This window comes from Salvia miltiorrhiza, chromosome 6 (genome assembly GCF_028751815.1).
Source record: "Salvia miltiorrhiza cultivar Shanhuang (shh) chromosome 6, IMPLAD_Smil_shh, whole genome shotgun sequence".
NCBI classification, from domain to species: Eukaryota; Viridiplantae; Streptophyta; class Magnoliopsida; order Lamiales; family Lamiaceae; genus Salvia; species Salvia miltiorrhiza.
In genome coordinates, this window is record NC_080392.1 from 6,029,559 (window position 1) to 6,050,706 (window position 21,148).

Consider the following 21,148-nt stretch of genomic DNA (forward strand, 5'->3'; position numbering starts at 1 on the left):
CCTAATCGCTTAGTCGATACACACATTACATCATTTAATTTTAAGGCAAAACTATATTCGATGTGTAACGCTCGGGCGAGTGCACTAGTTAAACGCAAAAAGTGAGTTGTAAGTAATCCCATCATCTCCCTTTCAAAAAAAAGTAATCCCCATCATCGTCCCCCAATTATAAAAAAGAAAAAGGCGTATCTTATGCATCTGCAAAAAAAAAATGGACACAAAAATCGGCGGCCTTCGAGTGTAGATTCTGACTGAAGATGGGCAGACATTTCTCCCCGTCCGCTACACCAATGGCGACGCGACAAGTGTCCAGCTCCCCCCCTCCCTGCCCCCGCCTCATTCGAGCCTCCGCTTCCGTCAAGCCTAGTTCTAACATGCGCCTGGTCACATCGCCTACCAAACCTGCGCCTTTTTCAAATATACACTCTCTCTAATTCAAAGCAAACACTGCCTTCGCGTGCAATTTCAGGTACGGCGACTCTCCTTTTCCTACTACTATGTGTGTTTGATTCGTTTGCTTCTACGTAATGCTGCATTCTTCTTCACTGTGTGTATTTATTCACACAATACCTGCGTGCGATCAGAGAAGTTCTGTTCAGTTCTGTTCTGTAGTGAGATCAATTCTGTGTTAATGTTAATGAGTAATGGATGCATCTTGTGATGAGCGTGTGCGGTTGCAATTTTATTTTCAGGTTGATGTCTGGTTTTTGGTATTGCTGTTTGTAGATTCTTACTTTGGTGAAGATCGGAAGTTTTCTGAGTTTTTTATTTCGTTCATTTGTGCTGCGCTATTGGTGATTTGATGTAGATGTCCTGTTTGTTGCCTGCTCGATGATTATAATTCTGCCGATTGTAGATTGTTGGCCCGGTCGAGGTCCACATGTTTTATTTATTTATTTGTTTGATTTATGCTGCGTTGTTAGTGATTCAATGTTGCTGGAGCTTCTTAAAATGGCGATTGTACTGTGTATGGTTTGCTTGAAGGCATGTAATACAACTGCTGTTGTTGTGTAATTAGTGAAGTTAAGAGGAATTATAATATTTTTCTAACTATAGTCTATAGTATATTGCTCTAGTCCTTAAATGCACTGTGAATCTAATCATGATCGTATTTTCATAACTAGGGGAAAGAGTCGATGGTGATTAAACTGCTGCTTTTGTCATCTCTTTTGTTGACCAGCATAAGCAGTGGGCGTGCTGGTCTGACCAGTGCCTTTATCCGTAATGAGTGGCCATCTATCGATATTCCTCTCAACAATGAAGTTTTTGCAGTTCCCAAAGGTTACAATGCTCCACACCAAGTAAGCCTTCATGTCTCTTTGTAGACTTGTAGTCTCATAAGCTCTCATGAAAAGTAAGAATTACACTAATGCACTGTCACACTAGTTAGGAGAGTGTGGCGATCCTTGAGTCCCTCAAGGGCCAATTAGTTTGTGTGGATACATTTTTGCTTGACAGGGTAAAGAGAAACGTGATGAAATGTTATTATGTTAACTGAAAAACTCCATCCTGTTTTAAGATCAATCTTCATCTAAAAGGTTCATGCAAATCTTTTTTCAGGTGCACATTACACAGGGTGACTATGATGGCAAAGCTGTTATAATCACATGGGTAACAGCTAATGAACCTGGGTCCAACATAGTTCGATATGGCTTGACAGAAGGAAAATACGATTTCACTGCCAAGGGAACAGTGCAAAACTACACCTTTTACAACTATAAATCTGGATACATTCATCAATGTCTAGTTGATGGTCTTCAGGTAATAATGCCTCAAGTAACACTAGATGGATGCTTTTTTTTTTTTGCATTCATCAATGTCTAGGATGGTCTTCAATCTCTGTTTATTTATTGACCAAATATCTATTGAGATGGGTGTTCTCTTTGCAGTACAACACTAAGTACTACTATGAGGTTGGAAGTGGTGAAACTTCTAGAAACTTTTCATTTCAAACACCTCCAGCAATTGATCCGAATTCTTCTTACAAATTTGGAATAATTGGTCAGTTTTTCATTCCTCTCCAAGTTTCTGTGCTCTAAATTTCTTTTTTGATGGAGAGTGATACATTTTTTCAATTTGATATTAGCAGTTAGAGCCTAAGTAAATGCTAATTTGGCATGCAAAGTCTTGTTTGAGAAAAAATATAATTGGTTGTTCGGTTGTTTATTTATGTTCCATATATTTATATGCTTGTTTCTGATGCATCTTTGATTCTTTGATGTGCATTGCCCTTCCGTGAACTAACATCTTCTGTGTGATATAGGTGATCTTGGTCAAACCTATAACTCTCTTTCCACTCTTGAGCATTGTATGCAGACTGGTGCTCAGACTATATTATTTGTTGGAGATCTTTCTTACGCTGATAGATATGACAATCATGACATCGGTGTCCGCTGGGACTCTTGGGGTCAATTTGTCGAACGGAGTGCAGCATATCACCCATGGATCTGGTCAACTGGAAATCATGAAATTGAGTACTTTCCACATCTGGTAAACTGTGGAGATAAATCTTATCAAATTCATTTGTTATATCTGTAACTTTTAGGTTAGGACTTGTTGTGACTTACTTTTCTTTTCTACTTTGTTGATTCATACTGTTTCTGAAGTAACATTTCGTGTGCTCCGCTTTATTTTTATTTTATTTTATTTCCGTATAGTGCTCCACTTTATTGTTGATCTTTCATTTCCAACTGCAAAAGGTCTACCAGTTGAATGCATGAGTGAACGAATGCAAATACGTCCTATTTATTGATTCCTGTTCTGTATTGGCTTCCTATACATTTGCAAAACTTAGCCTAAGAACAGCTGAAACCTTGTTTATTATTGCCAAAAAACCTCTTAGAAAAATCGTAAGAAAAATCCTTAGTTCCCTTCAACTCCTTTTAATGTTTCTGGTTGAGAAATCTTTGTTGCTCCTCCATATTTATCTGAAAAATTGGAATTTACCTTCTATTCACTCATGATGCATCTTTGTACTAAACTTTGTGAATGTTAAGATACTTTTTCCAACCATGACTAAATTTTCTACACGCACACACACATAAATTTTGTACATGGCCACTTATTTTATGTATTTTCTTGACATTCAGGGTGAGGTTATACCTTTCAAAAATTATCTTCACAGGTATCCTACACCTTTTTCTGCTAGCAAAAGCAGTAGTCCTCTGTGGTATGCCGTGAGACGGGCATCGGCTCACATAATTGTCCTCTCCAGCTACTCTCCATTCGGTAATTTTGTTTGCCAGGTTTACTATTCTTGTTTCGGTGGTTGACAATAATGTTGTAAGAAGTTGACATTATAACTTTTGTATGCAGTACAAAGATACAGTCTATTAGTTCCAGTTAAAATGTTAGATATTCAGAAATGAGGAAAATATCTTCGACCATAGAGACAACAAGATGAAAATTCCCATTTTGCATCGTCCTCTATTGTGAAGTACTGAAGTCTCAGACTTTGTCATTTGATGCATTAAATTATTTGTTGTTTTCTTCAATCACTTGTTCTCAAGGCTCCTATGTAAAGCATACTTGTTTTGATAGGTTTTCTAAGTAGCCATATGTTTCATGATACTTCCACATAATGCACATTGGTCCAAACAAACTAGAAGATGGCTTTAACTATTATTTGAATTATGCTTATTTTATGATCATGGAAATCTCGCATTGTTGGAAGTCATAAGTAATGCCAGTCCCTGATTTAATTTTTGCATTCCTAGTTTTATCCTGAAATGCACAAGTAGACCTCTTGGAAAGGTTAATGAGTATGTGTCATCTCTGTATAGTCTTTGTCTGCACCATTCTTGCCTTCATTATGTAATTTACATATTTTCCTCAAAATCATGGCAGTGAAATATACTCCTCAATGGAAATGGCTTGATCAAGAGCTGAAAAAAGTTGACCGGGAGAAGACTCCCTGGCTTATTATTCTGATGCATGCCCCTATTTACAACAGCAATCAGGCTCATTTCTTGGAGGGTGAAAGCATGAAAGTGGTGTTTGAGAGCTGGTTTTGTCACTATAAAGTTGATGTTATCTTTGCTGGCCATGTGCATGCCTATGAGAGATCGGTATGCCTCGTTAGCCAACTTGCCTCCCTCTTTATAAAGACTAGCTTTCCCCTGATTACTCATCATTATCATGATGTTGATGAACTCTTTAATTTCAGTACCGCATCTCAAGCATAAAATCAAATGTTTCATCCTATCCGTCACCGGATAAAGCAGCTCCAGTTTACATAACCGTCGGAGATGGAGGAAACCAGGAGGGTCTTGCTAATAGGTAAGTTTTGATTGTTAATATATTCCCTTGGTAGTTTGTCCGATGCTCAACACACTCTTCCATCTCATGTCTCTGAAATAAACAGCAAACTCGGTGGTTTTGCAGATTTAGAGATCCCCAACCAGAATATTCTGCTTTTAGAGAAGCCAGTTATGGGCACTCTACATTAGAGATAAAGAACATAACTCACGCCTTTTATCATTGGAATCGGAATGATGATGGGAAAAGAGTGCCAACAGATGCATTCGTGCTACACAACCAGTACTGGTTAGTACATACTACACACTAGATTCTCTACTACAGTACCGTGTTTGCCTCATATTACTCTCATCACTAATATCAAAAACTAATATTCCCAGTCTTCAATATATATGTCCTTCAACCCATTTTGGCTCGCTAATTGCATCTCTTGTAAATATTGTCGTTTCTCATGTACCATTTGGAAGAGGTTTTCAATTTCCCCATAAACTTTGTGATGATCCTATTCAGTTGGAAAAATTTTCCGAGGATAAATTTGCATAGTTTTCATGATAAAATTGAAAAATATGTGATAGTTTGGGATATATATGCCAACCCACTTTGGTTCAGTAATAGCATCTATGTTAAACATTATCGAGTCTTATATACCATTGGAAGAAAAAATTCAATTTGATGCTGATGCAGGGGAGACAGCCATAGAAGAAGAAAACTGAAGAGAAGATCATAGCAAATTTGCAACGAAGAAATTGCGCTGCTCGAACATTCTCAAGTCTATATTCATCTGATCGAGGTAAGTTGCTGCAGTGTGGAAACAGCATTCTAATAAAGAATTGCTCTGGCGTATGAGATTGGTTGGAGATTCAGATTTATTGTTTATTATGTTGAAAATCATTAGCTCTTGAACTACATTCCAAACATATTTTTCTACATTCGCTTCAATTTATTTATATTCTATTTATATACATGCTCTTGAACTAGTGTTTATTATGTTGAAAATCATTTGCTCTTGAATTGCTCCGTCATACTTTTTGTACAACACTCTTTCTTTTTGCTAAAGTGTCTTACATTATTTTTCAAATAATAGTACGGCGAGTATTAATTGGGGACATAATAATAAACTTATATTAATGGCAATAAAGTAATAATAATTCAATTCAATTAGTGTTTACATTATTTTTTAATTAATTGTACGATTAGTATTATGATACTTATTAGAGGTTTACAATATTAGCAATTGGTGAGGTGTCTATATCAGCGTTTCTTTGGTATTTGAAATATTGCAATATCTTCTAAATCACAACGCAATCCCTACAAAGAATAGTGGAATTGGGAGCGTACATATAAAACATGAGGTATTCGGCTAAAATGTCTTAACCTTAACCGATGAACATGAATGTCCGAACGCCAAATTTTGTATCTTTTTGCTCGAATCTTTATATATACAATACACATACAAAAATCACTTCTACAATCACATCACTAGACGATTATTAATGTCTCTGTGGGAAGAAAATGAGTGTGCTCTATATATATAGAAATAGATATAGCCGGGCACATTCTACTTCCGGTATATCGGTTGTGGAGTCCACTTGAGATTCAAGTTGAGTTTTCCCGACTTGGCTCCGTCGAGAGTGAAGCAGTCTTTGTATTCGCCTTCCATTAGAACCCTCGTTAATGTTAAGATGCATTTTCCCATGTAATCCTGCATTCAAACCAAATCCATTACTCAAATTCGGAACAATATTGCACCTGCAAAATTCACTGCCTTATTTGTCTGCAAGAAAAGAAAAGTATTGCGCATAGGATTTTTTAACCAGACTCACTCAGCACCAAATCTCACAACATTCTGCGCCCATATTCAACTATCATCAAACAAAACAAGGTTTTCTATCCTCGAAAAGTCAGGTGTCGGTCATCAACCCAACTGTGAAAACAGATCCTTGTGGAAACTAATCTTTCACAGTTGAACTATATCAATCAACACCACACTAATTTTGTGTTTCCGGTCTGGCGAAAATGAGTCTACTCAAGTTCTCTTAAAGCCCTATAGGCAAGGATACTTCAGCTGCTTAAACCCTATAACTTCATTCACATTATTTGAGTTTATTTTTGGTTTTTCTTAAGAAATAGCTTCAACTTGTAATCCGAATTTACAATTATTACAAATACAACTTGTACTTATCTTCGTTGTTCGGTTTGTACCCGACTTAAAATTTCCGTCTAGATGTTGGATAAGAACTCATAACTTAGTCGGATGATCAAAACTCTCAGCCTCAGTTGGACTATAAACTTAACAACGAAGATCAGTACATACTCTATTTATAATAATTGTAAATTATCAAAAAGTCACCATGGGGTCAAAGTGCGAGCTATTTTGAAAGAGTAATGCTTTATTTTTATGTACGTTCATTCCTCATTAGTGTTTGCTAGTGCTAAAATAATAACTTTAGAAACATATCATTTGTTGCTAAACATATGTAATCTACATTTGTGAGCCTTCTTTTACTTTCTCGAAAATGTATACTTATATCCCGAACTCTTTATACTTAATCTATGTTTTACTGTGGTTTCAAAAAAAAAAAATCTATGTTTTACTGTTAAAATGCACCAAATAATTACATAGGACAGAAGGTACCTTCCCAAATGTATCATGGTCCCATACTTCGAGAATAAGCATATCATGTAGCCCATCCTCAACAACAAAATCAAAAGTCTGATTCCAGACAGGATTTAGGCATTCATTCACAACCTAGAAAACAAAGCGCAAAATAGAATAATTGGAATGGAACGTATTGACAATCAGAAAAACCATGATCGATGTCACCGAGTATATCTAATCAAAGATTATCTTCAAAAGATAGCAAATTGCAGAGAGGAGACAAACGGAAAATTCTTGACTTTTTTGCGTAAAAAACAAAATACATGAATGGCGTTTTTATGTAAAAAACTCAGAAAGAAGAGTAACATACCCTTGATTTGTTTTTCGATTCTGATTTCTTCATAGTGAGAACCACATAAGGGTCAGCCTTCCCCATCAGGTCAGCTGGTGCCAAGTCTTCGGCAGAAATGATCGTGACAGAGAGTACTCCTCTTACAATTACGTCCCTTCCATTGTTACCTTCACCACCATTTTCATTTACGTTGTTTCCACCATCTGCTCCATTTTTAAAGACTTTCTCCAGTGAAGTCTCAGAGTATTTCTGGGCAAAGGGATTGCTTAGCCCATTCTGCATGCCATTAGGGCAATACAATAGCTCCAAGTGCACCTAGAACAGAGAACATGACACTTGAGAACATTACACCTAGGAGTGAGATGCAGGCGTGCAGGTTTTCTAAGTGTGAGAGAAATTGACAAATATGAACCTTCTTAGCATATTTAATATACCTAATAAGAGCTAAGAGAAACAATTGTGAGGGCGATACTTATTTACTGAATAATATCATTAGTAAAGCAAATTCAGTTAGATGTTTGCTCGTCATCATTGAGCTGAATATAGTTAATTAGTCATCCTCATCCTCTTGTTAATCAACTTCCTCAATTCTCCCCTAGTCAATTTCAATCCCCTCTTTATAATCTTCTTCAGAATCACTCTCTTCACCCGGTACAAGAGGAGCTTTTACAATTATCAGTCCGATTTCAATGTAAGTAAAAAGAATCAAAACAACAATCAAATTTTGCCATTAAAAGCATCTTTGATTAACAAAGCATGTGATTTATACTTTTCAAGTTGTCCCTTCTACTCTTCCCCATCTTGCCTAGTTCTACAGCCACTTATTAAACAGATAATCTGCCAATTTATGAATTGAAAAAAAAAAAACTCATGGAGAAAACCATAGGTGAAAAAATATAGTTATGTTAATCTATTACCTCTCCCCTGTTTTTATTGTCCCTCTGAATCTCCAAATCTTTCACCAGTTTGAGCCACACATCCTTCACCTTGCCAGGCTGAAGCTCAGATAGCTGAACATGAGCAGCTCCAATTAGTTCAGCTGCTTGAAGCCCTTCATCATCATAGATTTTTATGGTCAAATGCTGAGTTGAAAGATCTTCAATTACAAACTCAAAATGTTCGTTCCAGACTGGACTCAACTGGTTGTTCTGCAAAGAAAGTGGAAGAATGAATGGAAATTCATCTCTGTACTCTGGAGCAATGAAAGGGTCATGGAGAACAATATAACTTAAGCAGATTAATAGTCTTACAATTGTCCTGCTTTTCTTCATTTTATCACGCAAAGGCCGCACATATAAAACAGCATAAGGATCAGATTTCCCTATAATGTCTTTATTTGTTAACTCCTTTGCCTGCACTAGTTTCACCTCCAACTTCCCAACAGGCTTCAGTTCAAGGTCACTGGGGAACAAGAACTTGAATTTCAATAAAAGCGATTTCAAATAAAAGGCTTCATGTAATGTAACTAATAATGCCGCAGAGATAAATAATCAACCGAGGCAGCAGTTTGTAACAAAATTACTTTAAACTACCCAAACACACACACACAAACATATATATATATATATATAGAGAGAGAGAGAGAGAGGTTTAAATGAGATTTTGTATTCAAAATGAGAACGGAAAACCATTCTCAACCTTCTGGTTGTGGGTTCGAGTCCCATGGGAGGCGCTAACATAATTAACACGAATTCATGATCTTTCAGTCTTTCACAACGAATTCACCATGCCATAATAGTTTTTAAGGGGGTTTTGTAGGAGAACCAAACCCACTATACATCTGTGTGTGTGATTAAAATAATGGTTATGTGAATAATTTGAAAATAAAAACAAACAATTAAGTTAATGAACATGTGACTTACCTATAATCTCCAGGCAATATAGGGATTACTTTTCGAACCGGCCATGTAATAGAATCTTCTACAGCATCTCTTATAGTACCCTGTAAAAGCATATACTCCTCAATAATCCATGAGAAAAAACATATATATTCAATAAATAAATCAAAAGTAGGATGTTGTGAGAGAACTAATAAGGTGCAATGGGTTGCTTATGTCTAAATATTTTGGAAGGTACTAGATCTGAAAATCATCAAGAAGAATCAAGCAGTAAAAAGACCAGACTTTTGACCATCATTTATAGCTATTAAAACCAGATATAGTATAATGAAAAGTGCATTTCCACTTATAGTCACATTCTTTTATTCTTGATAAGACAAAGAGTCTGTCTGTACAACATATTCAACATTTTGGCATCTCAGTCTACGAAAAGAATTATCGAAACACCATTTTTTGGATTTGTTCTGCATCACAGTGGAAATGAGACATTGAAAATAAATACATGTAGCCAAAACTATATATGCATCAAAAGATTGAAGATGTACTGATTAACCACATCATTGAAGAGCTACACATGCTGATGCAGATCATTGACTAAGAAAAATTAAAGAGTAACAATAGTGAAAGAGTCGTAGTAGTGGAAGACTGATGAAGAGCTATGGTATTCCAAGTAGGATATAAAATTTTATAAAGTAAGTTATCATCTTTGGATCCAACTACTAAATCGCATTTTGAGATTTAAAAATTCATATAAAAAATGTTCTACTTTGGCTTTCCTAAATTTCCCCATAAGAAATCATACCAAATCTTTTACATCTCTGTTAATATCAGTTTGCCTTATATGCAGTTCTTATATTCTGAACTGAGCCAAGCAATAATGAATTAACAGGCTCAAAATTCATGCCAAATGAATGCCTGAGATAGTTATATTTTTAAAAGCATCCTCAGCCCATTTAATGCCAAAAAACCATAAAAAGATTAAGAAAATCATGTGAAGTGAAGACAAGATATACAGACCTCAATGGCATCAGAAAGGCCGGGTATCGTTGATATGTCTCCTCCCACAACTTTGAGTGTGAAATCCAGCTTTTTCTGAAAGTCAAAAAATGAATTTTATTGAGATGCTTTCAAGTCATTAATGATAAAAAAACACCAGGGCAACATAATAACTAGACGATTGCCGGTTTGTGCACTAGTGCAGGGTCCAAAAACTTCAATTTTATTGACAAGACAACTAAGGTGTCATTATGCAGCATTGACAGGTCCCAAATAAAGTAATGATACACCCATGCTCTCTTCATGATGATAACAATTCCAAAATTTTGAATAAAGAAGCAGAAGACTGGATAGAGAAATACTATACTTTGTGACGTAATGAAAAGCAAACAGCTCCAAAGCAAGGAATCTCGTCCACTAATGGTCTGAAAATCAACCTGAAGACACCGGTGAACCCAATATTTTTCACCTAAATAAAGAAACAACCATTACAAAATCAAGGACTCTGCAGTTTCAATCAAAATAATATACACTAATTGAACATAAAATTTGGTGAAATAGCAGTATATCAAAATGTAAAAGGCACAGCTAAGTGACTACACAATGAAAAGGTATAGGGTGTTTTATACTCATTCATGATGCAACATACTGGTTGAATGAGGTTATGAATGGATAAACTAGATCCTCCTATGTTCATGGCTGATTCAATATACAAACATTCTTTTACATGCAAGCACACACTTACACTATGTGCAGGCAAATTCTGATAGCATGAAGCTATTAGCTGATATGGAAAAAATTGCTGAGGAAGTTCATGAACTGACTATCTATATAGTCTGCATCCCCAAAATTACAAGGAATGGGGAATGGTTTTAAAATTTAGCACCAAAGTTTAGTTTTGATCATTTAGAAGTTTACATAGAATATATATATATATAGAGAGAGAGAGAGTGAGAGACAGAGAGGGGGTAAAAAAAATTTGGTTCCTTTGTGCATTTAGATAGAAAAATTTGTTATCAGTATCAACATTACATATAGTGCAGATATATCAAGCTTCCAGTTGAAGCCTTTTATATATGCTATCACCAATAGAAAGGTCAGACAAGGCAAGAGAAATGCTTATTGGCATTAACAAATACACAAAAATCTCAGTTAAGAGACAGAGTGCACACACCGTTTGCACTAAAAAAACAACTGTTGGTTGAAACCATAGTCATTTGTTCAATTTGAACTATGCTGAACTCATCCAGATCACTATCTCTGTAACCACATGCACTTCAGATTCAGAAAATCCTAATCGTTTCGCCTCCAGATCACCCCGTTGGGCTTATTCCAACAACAATGGACAAATAAATTCGAAAGACAGAGAAATGACAACAAGATACCTGTACGGGAAGACCAACTCCAAGATAAGTCTTGATATCAAGTACTATACTGGGGTTTCCATCCCACTGCATTTCTAACTCCATAGTGATTCCTTCACATCCATCATCTATTATTGAAACTCCTGAAGCATCATAACTAGTAAGTAATATTGCAATTTGCAAGAACAAGCCAGATGACAGTACTTCATATCTTTGAGCTTGAGCAGAGAGAACAGGATCCCGAAGTAAATATCAGTCTTATTTGGTGACATGCCACATGGATAGATCATTAGAAAGAAACTTCATTCTTAGATAAGTTTATAAACCTCCAAAGTGTGGGCCCTCTAAAGAGCTCTAAATTTACAGGCTACAACAATTCATTATTAGCAATTAAAGGCCAGCATTTTGCATCTACTAATACTCCCTTTTTCCGCGCACTATATGACGGAAATATAAATAATTACCAAACATACGAATCAACAATCCATGAACTTCTCTTTCTTAAAATTCAGTACCGAGTCGTGCTCCATCAATTTACTGCCTAGGGTAATAGTATATGCTTCGTTACAGCGTGAAAGACATAGCATAATCAAATACCCTCTCGCCAATGAGTAGCAGATGTAGGTAAAGTCAACACCAAACTTCAATAATAACGAACAAGACAGCTGAATTGTTGAGGAAACAGGCTTCCAATAAGCCACATGAAGCTAGTGAAAAGGAGGGGGGGAGAACAAAAACAAGACCAGATAAAGTTGATATCAAGTAAGGGCAATGCATAATCAAACCTGTGAACTGAGGGGCTACAGTTCCAAGCGTGAACTTGGAAAAGGTCAAAGAAGCTAATATAACTGGCCTATATCGCTCGAGGACTGGCTCCACATTAGCCTTTATCAGCTCCGACGCAGCCTTCAAACCGCCATACAATCCAAACATTAACACAGTGCAGCATCGACCGAAAACATAACTCATCCTCAAGAAGTTAACTTAAAACAATAAATAAATAAATTAAAATACTCAAATTGCAGCGAAAATATCGCACCTCATTCACGTATGGCCAAATCTTTTCGAGGTGAACATTAAGCCAAGTCAACTGAGTATCATTCCAAAAAAAAAAAAATGCATATTAGCCTCAACGAATCCGCATAGATACGAATCGAACAAGCAAAACACGAATCAAACCTTCTGGCGCTGCGAAAACACCACCCAGGAAGGATAGAACTCCGGTGACAACAACTTCCTCGAATCCTCCACCGTCATTCTCGCAAACGACGTAACCGTAGCAGCCTTCAAAAATAAAAACAAGAAAAAATCAATGAAAACATATGCTCAACTAAACACAAACAGTAATTCAGCTCTCATTTGAAAGGCGAGAAACGAAAAATCAAGTTACGAGGTCGGAGCGGTGCTTGGATCGGGCATTTTCGGAGCGGACGAAAGCAACAATGAGCGCTAAGCCGACGACCAATCCGATCACCAAACCAGCCACAAACGACATTTCAAAAATTTAAAGTAGCTCTGCGCCTTCTGATTTCCGAATTCGAAGCTACTGCCTTGGATGTCGCGACTCGCAATTCCTATTTTGTGCTAGAAATGGAAGTGAGAGAGTGAGAGTGTGGATGTGGACTTGATTCTGATAGTCGTCAAAGTGGATTAATGGCGGATTAGTGCGTGTGATTTGTGATTACAGTAGGTTTACCGCTTCTAATTCCGCCGTTGTAATCAATGCTATAAAGGTCGGCCAAACAGCCAATTGTATGAGCAAATCATTTATTACCAGCTGTGAACAGTGAACCCATCATATATGTACATACACTAGCTGACATTTATATACTTATCCGCTTCGACTTTCAGATAATTAGTTGAAACTTTTATAATGTGTTTTTTATGTTATTTTCACAATTTTTAAAATTTGAATTTAATTTTATTGCTTTAGAAAAATGTCTTTTCAGACTTTGGCAATCTATCTCAAGTATTTCAATTAACAATGGAGAATTTAAAAGTTACTTTTAAATGAACATCCATAAAATGTCAAGTTCAAGTAAATTTAACTTCTTTGTATTTATTGAGATTTAGAGTAAACTCTTACCACTTTTGTTTTATTTTCCAAACTATATATTCAAGATAGGCATCATTTTTATTTTATTTTTTGCGCCAATAATTTTAAATTTTTTAAACTTTTTTTTTTCTTGATGGAAATAGAGCAATAGTATTCAAGATCTCGATGAACAATATCCGAAAGCCAGAAAAAAATTTATAGAATGGGAAAGTTATTACACAGAAAAGATTAGATATCATACGAGTAATTTTGAAGTAAAGCGGTGCCAAGTGCACAGTATTAGATGCTCCCTTTTCACTCGCGCGATTTTCCAGGGTTTGATCTAAAAGCGTTCTTGCATTTGCCGACATTTGAGTTGACCAATGAGAAAAAGACTAGAAAACATATTAGCCAATAAGGAGCCTCCACCTACTCACATAGATTTATCGTCGGAAATAACAAATGCCATTTGATTTGGCACTTTCAGATATTGACATTTGATCCATTAAGTCCACGTTTGGTTGGGTGTTTTTAGAGGTTGGAAAGGGAATCAAGTAAGTGAATCTATTACTTGTTGTTTGGTTTGGATAATGAGTTAACCATTACCCTTACTTGAGGGTAACCCAATCACCCAATTTGTTACCCCTCAAAATAGAGGGGAAACAAAAGAAAGGGAATCCCTTACTAATGATTCATTTCCATTGTTAAACCAAACACTCAATAAAAGTAATGGTTATTGTTACCATTCCACTCCTTTATTTGATTCCATTCCCTTTCCATTCCTCTACTTGAACCAAACGAGCACTAAGTGTTTTCAAAGCTTCAGAAGATCGAATATTAACAAAACACGTAATTTCATACTCTTATTAATCTAATTAATATATTGAAAATCAGAAAAATTAATCATTTGTATTGAGTATAGGAATAATATGACAAAATTTGGCAATATTATAAACTCTCACTCATCTCTTTACATTGTGATCCATCCCCAAAACATCTTCATAACATATTTTTGTGAGATCCATTCTTCACTCTTCGAATATATAACTAACTTTTATTAAAATCTATGTCATCATTCATTAGAAAGATGTTTGAGGGACAAAGGAAGTACCATTGAATTAACAAATAATGGGGGATGAATCATGAATGCAATGTTCTATATTGAATTAGTAACAAAAATTAGTACTCCCTCAATCACATAAGAGTATGCACTTTTTTGTCATTTTAAATTGAAAGATAATATAATAAGGTATTACTATAAATTTATTATTTCAAGTGGGAACCATAATTATATCTTCACTCACTCACTCACGGCATCATGCAGTGGTGGAGCCAGAGTTTCAATTCGGGGGTTCATTTTTTTCAATAAAATTAATTAATAAATAAATTAAAAATAAATAATAATCATTAACACAATTGTTATGTCATTTAAATTATAAAAAGTATCTTTAAACTGACTTTTAAGTTCATACAAAGTAACTTCAATATCAAATTCAAACAATGAATCCCTAAAATTCAAGCATGACATGCATAAATTAATTATGTGTTCTTCATCAAAACAGTGATCCAACTCTAAAGCTTGCATTATAATCACAGTGTAAAATAATTCAAGGATAACGATGGAGATAAAATCATATTTTTCTATTTATGATAATATATTTATAAAACTATGAAATACTCCCACTATTTTTGAAAATTCCAGAGGATCCAGTGCCCCTGCCCACCTCCGCCCCTGACATCATGTATAAAGAAAACTGAAGAAAAAAATATATTGGAAAATGCGATTAAAGAAGCGGCAAGTAATTTAAGTAGAAGCATCGTCACACTACAAATTGAATATGATTTATTAGAGCACCTCCAACGCTGGGTGCGAAGGCCGGATCGAACCCGGCCTATCGCACCCGCCGGCGTTGCTGCACCCGGGTGCAATGGGGGTGGGGCGATGGAACGCACCAGCAGCGTGTGGGAGCGAAGGAGGGGGCGTGTTTACACGCGCCCCTTTTCAAACCCAAAAAAAAAAAAACGTATTTTTTTTCCTTTTTTCGTATTATTGGTTTTTTTAGTATATTTCTAAAATATAATTTTAATTAAAATTTATTTATTGTTAGTTAGAATTTTCTAATTAGAACTGATCAATTAATTTAATAATTTTTAGGATTTTTTATTTTATGTTTGTTTTAATTTAAGTAATTTAGGATTTTAATTTCTTGTATTGCAACTTTAATTCAATCAATGTAGGATTTGAATTTGAATTCAATGAAATTTTAATTTATCAATTATTGTAAATTTAAAATGGAAACTCGAATAAAACTATATCAAAAATAAAATAAAATCCATTGCACCCAAGTGAGTATAATACCATTGCTGGAGTGGGTGCAAGGGTTGTTGATGCTCTTAGCGAATAATGTATTATAGTGACTTCAAGCATATCACTATCAGGAACAAATGAGTTGTGTTCAGTAATTAAACTAACCCAACTTGAACGTGACACCATTCGATATGTTAGTTCACGAGCAAATTCGTTTAAATAATTTAGCTGGAAAATATAAAATCATTTACTAATAATATTATTAAAAAAACTAGACAATTTATATTTTACTATAATTAGTAATAGTTGTATAAGCCTCTAACCAAGTTTATCTTTTATAAGAAAGTAATGAATAATACTTATTTGTTATTCTATTTTCGGAGCAAAATAATTCAAATTAAGAAATCGAATAAACTTGTACTAGTATTTAAGTACTAATAAAGTTGAAAACTTCAGCCCTTTGACTGTTTTGGCTTTGACTGTGTATTTGTGCAAGTAAACATACGATGAGAAAATACGATGAGAGAGAGAGAGAGCAGTTTATATGAATGAAATGAAAGTGTATAGTAGTATTATATATGAAGAATGGTGGTGGAGGAGAAAGCATTAGGCATATTAGGTTGAGTCTCTTCTCTCAGTTTTGAAGAAGTCCATTCGAATCCCCCAGAGCTGCTCTCCCACGGCTTTCATGTCGGGGCGATCCACACGTGTGGGCGCTGCGCATTGGATCGCCAAACCGAACATCTTCGCCAATATCTCCTTATCTATTTTCTCATGTATCAGAGGATCCACCATCTCCCAGAATCTCCCTTCGCTGTACTTGCGGAATACCCATTTCACCGTCACCCTCTCGTCCGCCGCTCTCTTCAGGTCCACCGGCCTGCGCCCCGTTAATATCTCCAGAAGCAGTATCCCGAACGAGTACACGTCGCTCTTCGTCGTCAGTTGGTACGTCTTCATATACTCCGGATCAAGGTAGCCCACCGTCCCCTTCACTTTCGTCGATACGTGAGTTTTCTCCGTGTCGTCTCCCAGCCTGGCGAATCCGAAATCCGCAACTTTCGCTCTCAAGCTCTCCGTCAGCAGAATGTTCGACGACTTGACGTCTCTGTGGATTATCCGCTTCTCTGCAAAATGGTTAGCATCCACAAAATCAAATCAGCCAAAAACACAAACTATGGCTTAAATCTATATGAATGAATTCAAGATTCAAAGCTGCTAAATCTAGTCTCTAGGATTTGAGCTGTTACCGGCATATAGATGGAGATACGTTAGGCCATGCGCAACATCAATGGCAATCTCGAGTCGCTGATTGAAATCCAATATCTTTCCCTTGACACCTAGCAGAAACATCACCCAAATGTTGTGCATTGAACATCACATAACGAGGAAAGAATTGGTATTTTTCCGAGTCTAGAGGCTTTACCATCTAAATATTCCCTAAGGGTGCCGTTGGGCACATACTCCGTGATGATCAGGCGCTCGTTTCCTTTTTCGAGATAACCTAAAAGCTTCACTAGGTTGCGATGCTCAATTTTAGCCAGAAGTTCGACTTCACTTCGGAACTCAGTCCGTAGGGCTTCAAAATGTTCCTGAACCCATTCCCACAACAAAAAGTATATTTTAATTGTTAGTTCAGCAAATATATATATATACACACAGAGAGAGAGAGAGAGAGAGAGAGAGAGAGTAGATCCAGTGAGAATGGATATCTATCGTGAGAAATGAGAATACAATCAATGAAATCCATGAACCCAATATGAACAAATCAACATAACACACGAACAAGGCATTCAACTAATGTGGTTGTTCATGTGCTACATTGATTTGTTAATGTCGGGTTCATGGATTTGTTCATGTGTAATTCTCATTGGATCCCAACCCTTATATGTATATATTATATACCAGAATAAGCATGTAGAGTGTCATAACAGAGGAAATCATTATTACTAACATTTGGTCATTTTAATTACAAATTTATTGTTATTAACATCATGAAAACTCCTTTTATTTTATCCAATCACATTATTTCAAAATAAGATCTACCATCTCATGAGTTCTAAAATAATTCCCGATCTCATAAGTTCTCACTCTTACATAAGCTTAGGCAAACACTTTGCAATATAACTTTTTTAAGGTAGTCAAAATTCCTATCATGAAAGTAACCAGAATCACCAAACTGCCGATATATTTATGTAGAAAGACTTCCTTTTATTTTTGTAGTTCAATACTTCAATGTGAACACAACAATCAATTTAAGAAATTCTCACTAACAATTAGAGCTACGTGTACTTATCTATAAACACAAAGCTAAGGTAGCATGAACTGAACATTTAATGCAAAGAAATTGATCCGATACCTTTCTTGCTCGTTTGATAGCAACAACCTGGCCATCTGGTAATTCACCCTTGTAGACGGTTCCGAACCCTCCTTCACCTATTAGTAATGAAGAAGAAAAATTTTGTGTTGCCTTCGCAACTTGGTGCATATTTAAATGAATAGATCCAAGCCTATTGAGTTTCGGTGACATTGAAAATCTTGAAGGACTTGGGGGCACTCTCAAGGGACTTGGTGGCACTCTTTGTGGGCTGCCAACAAACTTTTCAAGTATAGGATTCATTTCTAAAGATGAAATTGAATCAACTGCAAGAACAGTGCAATATCAGTAAAAACAAATAAAAAAAAGGCAGGATCCTTGTTACTTAAATATGAATAAATGCACCAAGAGTTCTGTGACTGTGATATATATGAGAATTGAGCTTTTTCAGCAGCATATGCATATTTTGTATAAGATAGATGGCAGAAGCAAAGATCCAAATAGAGACTAACAAGTTAAGAAACATATATCATTGGTCCATCAAATCACTGACGCCGAATTTCGGAGCTTAATGTAAAACATAATGTGTCAATAGTTGTACAAATTAAACTTAAAAGAAAAGCTGAGAACATAAGTATCCACTCCTGTATAGTTAACGCACAAGAGATAGGTATGTGATAATTTTTTCTAGATCCTACCCTATGCAAGGATTTGCAATAGTTTAAGACAAGAAGAGAGGCTAGGAAAAAGTTTCACTTAAGTCCAAATGTCCGAAATTATCGATGCCCTGTTTTTTTTATGTTTGAATCCTTAAGTGTGCCTATGTGTGCTTCCGCTATGAAACTCTATGGAGAGGTGGGAGGAAAACCATACACCATTTTCCTTTAGTAATCACTTATGAAAGTGCACAATGAAGCAAGTTCGCCAAACTCAATTATACTAGAAAAGATAGCATATGGTCCAATTCAACCGAACTTGGTTCTGACTTCTGAGATATGCTTATCAAAAGAAAATGGCACATGGCAACAACCACACATCAAAAAGAAACAAACAAACAAAAAAATGCAAACATCTGAATGGAATTGGTGATGTAACTCACTTGAATTTGGTTCCTTGGAGAGAACAGTATGACCTGTATCCTTTTTCTTTGCTTGGAAGCATGGACAGACCAAAGTACAACACAAAAGAAAGAAAGCCGGTACTGCCATGGCTAGCATTTTTGGTTTTAATACAGGATTATCATATTTATCCTTTCCACCCAAAGTTGTTTTATCATTATCAATCTCACTATATCGGTCTCTAACAACATCGTGAAGGGATTTTCTGCCATACAGTAAAGGCAATTTCTCTGCAAGATACAGGCACAGAAAAAGTATTAGTATAAAAATGAAATATCGGTGGTAAATACAGAAATCTTAGATAAGGGCCAAATTTCAAGATAGAAGTTTGATGGTATTGATACCTAATGACTGGCAATACTTATTTCTGATATTTTCCTGAACAAAGCATTGTCTCTCGTGATAGTCGCGCATAGCCTTACAGAAGAAATACCTATGTACCAATTTGCCATCAATATAAAAGAGTTCACGACTAGGATCATCCGAGTTACTAATATGGTACTTTCCACAAGCCGTTTGATGCTCCAACAAGCCCGAGGCAGCTGTTACCGTAGATTCCACAAGCAAGCACAATGTTAGCAAAACCAGACCCATTTCCTTTGGAAGGCCAGACCAGAATCCTCTAAACGGTGAATCTCCACAACGACACACAAGCTTGGCTACTGCCTAGCTAGGGAAGTCAAACAGATGGAGCATGAGTTCAGTTACAAAGTTAAAACTGAATCTCCATTCATGGTTCGCAAATTCCTTTGCTCAAGCCAGCACACTCTCCACAATCAAAAACCTTAGGAAACTGCTGCAGAAACCAACAAAACAACCAGATAAATAAGCATAGGTCAAAATTGCATATGCTTATCCCTTCACAAGTTTCGTGTACTTCATAAAATGTATGACAGTTTAAGACTGGCAACTAAAACTTTCTGCCGACTGGTATGAAGTTCCACCAAATAGACACCATATCCAAGCAGCTAGTATAATTGCAAAATACACATACACACACTAAATAGATGAAACCCAAACTACCATGAAAAATCAAGATTAGTCAAACCCACAAACAAAACCAGACACAAATTACAGCACAAACCTTTGAAGCCACAGAACCCAATCAAACAGAAAATATGCTCTCCCGATTCAATATGCCACCCACCCACCACTTTTTTTTCTCAATAATTACTCATAAATTCCAAAACCCACATATAAAAAACAATAGAAGCCAAGAAAGACTGCAGCTTTCTCATAAAATTCATATCCCACTTCAGATTCCCAAGAGTAACAAACTTTTGTCTCAATACTAAATACGGGTCAAGCATTTATTGAAGTCAAAGGATGAAACCTGAATAAAGGCGGCTGATAGCAGAGATGCGATGGAAGATATATACATATACGCGTGTACACAAACACACATCACTCTATGTCCAGTTTGAATATATCTATTGATGATTGAAGTGATAATGTCAAAGAAGAATCAAAAGGGAGTTTAGACAGACCGGCCGAAGGCGGAAGGATCCCTGAAAATTGGTGGGCTCCCATTTGTTTAGAGATTATTCGGGAGTATTTGTTTTTTTAGTCTTACAAAGGAAATTTGGAGTAGAATATTCAAAACTTTGTTTGATGGTGTACACATGGAAATTTCTTGACTCGCTCGAGGAAGTTCATCGCATTTTTCTTGGTCAATTGAATAGTCTTCGCCATTCAATCAAAGTATTCCAATTTTTTTTAGATGCAAATATACAATCAATACAAACTGCTCCCTTCGTCCACTCTATATGAGACCTTTTTTTTGGACACAAAAATTAAAAAAAGTGTATTTTATTTATAGGTGAAAATGTGTTTAAGGGATAAAATCCTTACCAAAAAAGGAAAGAGTCTCAGATACAGTGAGACGAAGGAAGTATTCATTTAGGGGTGTATTGGTTGTAGAGTCGGTATGATTTTTTTGAACTTTGAAAGTATGGGGGTATTTA

General features: G+C 35.9%; 3 protein-coding genes across 9 annotated transcripts; 1 reads left to right on the forward strand and 2 right to left on the reverse strand.

The window, feature by feature from the left end:
• Window positions 1-203: 203 nt before the first annotated feature.
• LOC130988228 (bifunctional purple acid phosphatase 26-like) lies at window positions 204-5,219 on the forward strand. 2 transcript variants are annotated; one of them, XM_057912013.1, is made up of 10 exons: window positions 204-469; window positions 1,125-1,301; window positions 1,561-1,761; window positions 1,890-2,001; window positions 2,264-2,490; window positions 3,090-3,228; window positions 3,847-4,067; window positions 4,166-4,278; window positions 4,384-4,545; window positions 4,942-5,219. In XM_057912013.1, the coding sequence occupies exons 2-10, from the start codon at window positions 1,137-1,139 to the stop codon at window positions 4,982-4,984; spliced, it is 1,383 nt and encodes a 460-aa protein (XP_057767996.1). In that variant the 5' UTR covers window positions 204-469; window positions 1,125-1,136; the 3' UTR covers window positions 4,985-5,219. The 2 variants fall into 2 exon arrangements, with proteins under 2 accessions (XP_057767996.1, XP_057767995.1); XM_057912012.1 differs by lacking the exon at window positions 204-469 and adding an exon at window positions 528-692.
• A 356-nt stretch (window positions 5,220-5,575) lies between these two features.
• On the reverse strand, window positions 5,576-13,243 carry LOC130988229 (synaptotagmin-5). Its single transcript, XM_057912015.1, has 13 exons — window positions 12,797-13,243; window positions 12,586-12,690; window positions 12,446-12,496; window positions 12,192-12,312; window positions 11,428-11,549; window positions 10,410-10,511; window positions 10,064-10,138; window positions 9,071-9,150; window positions 8,459-8,609; window positions 8,126-8,356; window positions 7,227-7,523; window positions 6,893-7,006; window positions 5,576-5,959 (listed from the first exon to the last, which is right to left on the reverse strand). The coding sequence occupies exons 1-13, from the start codon at window positions 12,899-12,901 to the stop codon at window positions 5,816-5,818; spliced, it is 1,698 nt and encodes a 565-aa protein (XP_057767998.1). The 5' UTR covers window positions 12,902-13,243; the 3' UTR covers window positions 5,576-5,815.
• A 3,055-nt stretch (window positions 13,244-16,298) lies between these two features.
• Window positions 16,299-20,877, reverse strand: LOC130988230 (calmodulin-binding receptor-like cytoplasmic kinase 3). 6 transcript variants are annotated; one of them, XM_057912016.1, is made up of 7 exons: window positions 20,518-20,877; window positions 19,529-19,980; window positions 19,166-19,414; window positions 18,109-18,392; window positions 17,176-17,341; window positions 17,000-17,089; window positions 16,299-16,876 (listed from the first exon to the last, which is right to left on the reverse strand). In XM_057912016.1, the coding sequence occupies exons 2-7, from the start codon at window positions 19,776-19,778 to the stop codon at window positions 16,365-16,367; spliced, it is 1,551 nt and encodes a 516-aa protein (XP_057767999.1). In that variant the 5' UTR covers window positions 19,779-19,980; window positions 20,518-20,877; the 3' UTR covers window positions 16,299-16,364. The 6 variants fall into 6 exon arrangements, with proteins under 6 accessions (XP_057767999.1, XP_057768002.1, XP_057768003.1 ...); XM_057912019.1 differs by having other exon boundaries at window positions 20,672-20,876; XM_057912020.1 differs by having other exon boundaries at window positions 19,529-19,977; window positions 20,672-20,851.
• Between the last annotated feature and the right edge of the window lie 271 nt (window positions 20,878-21,148).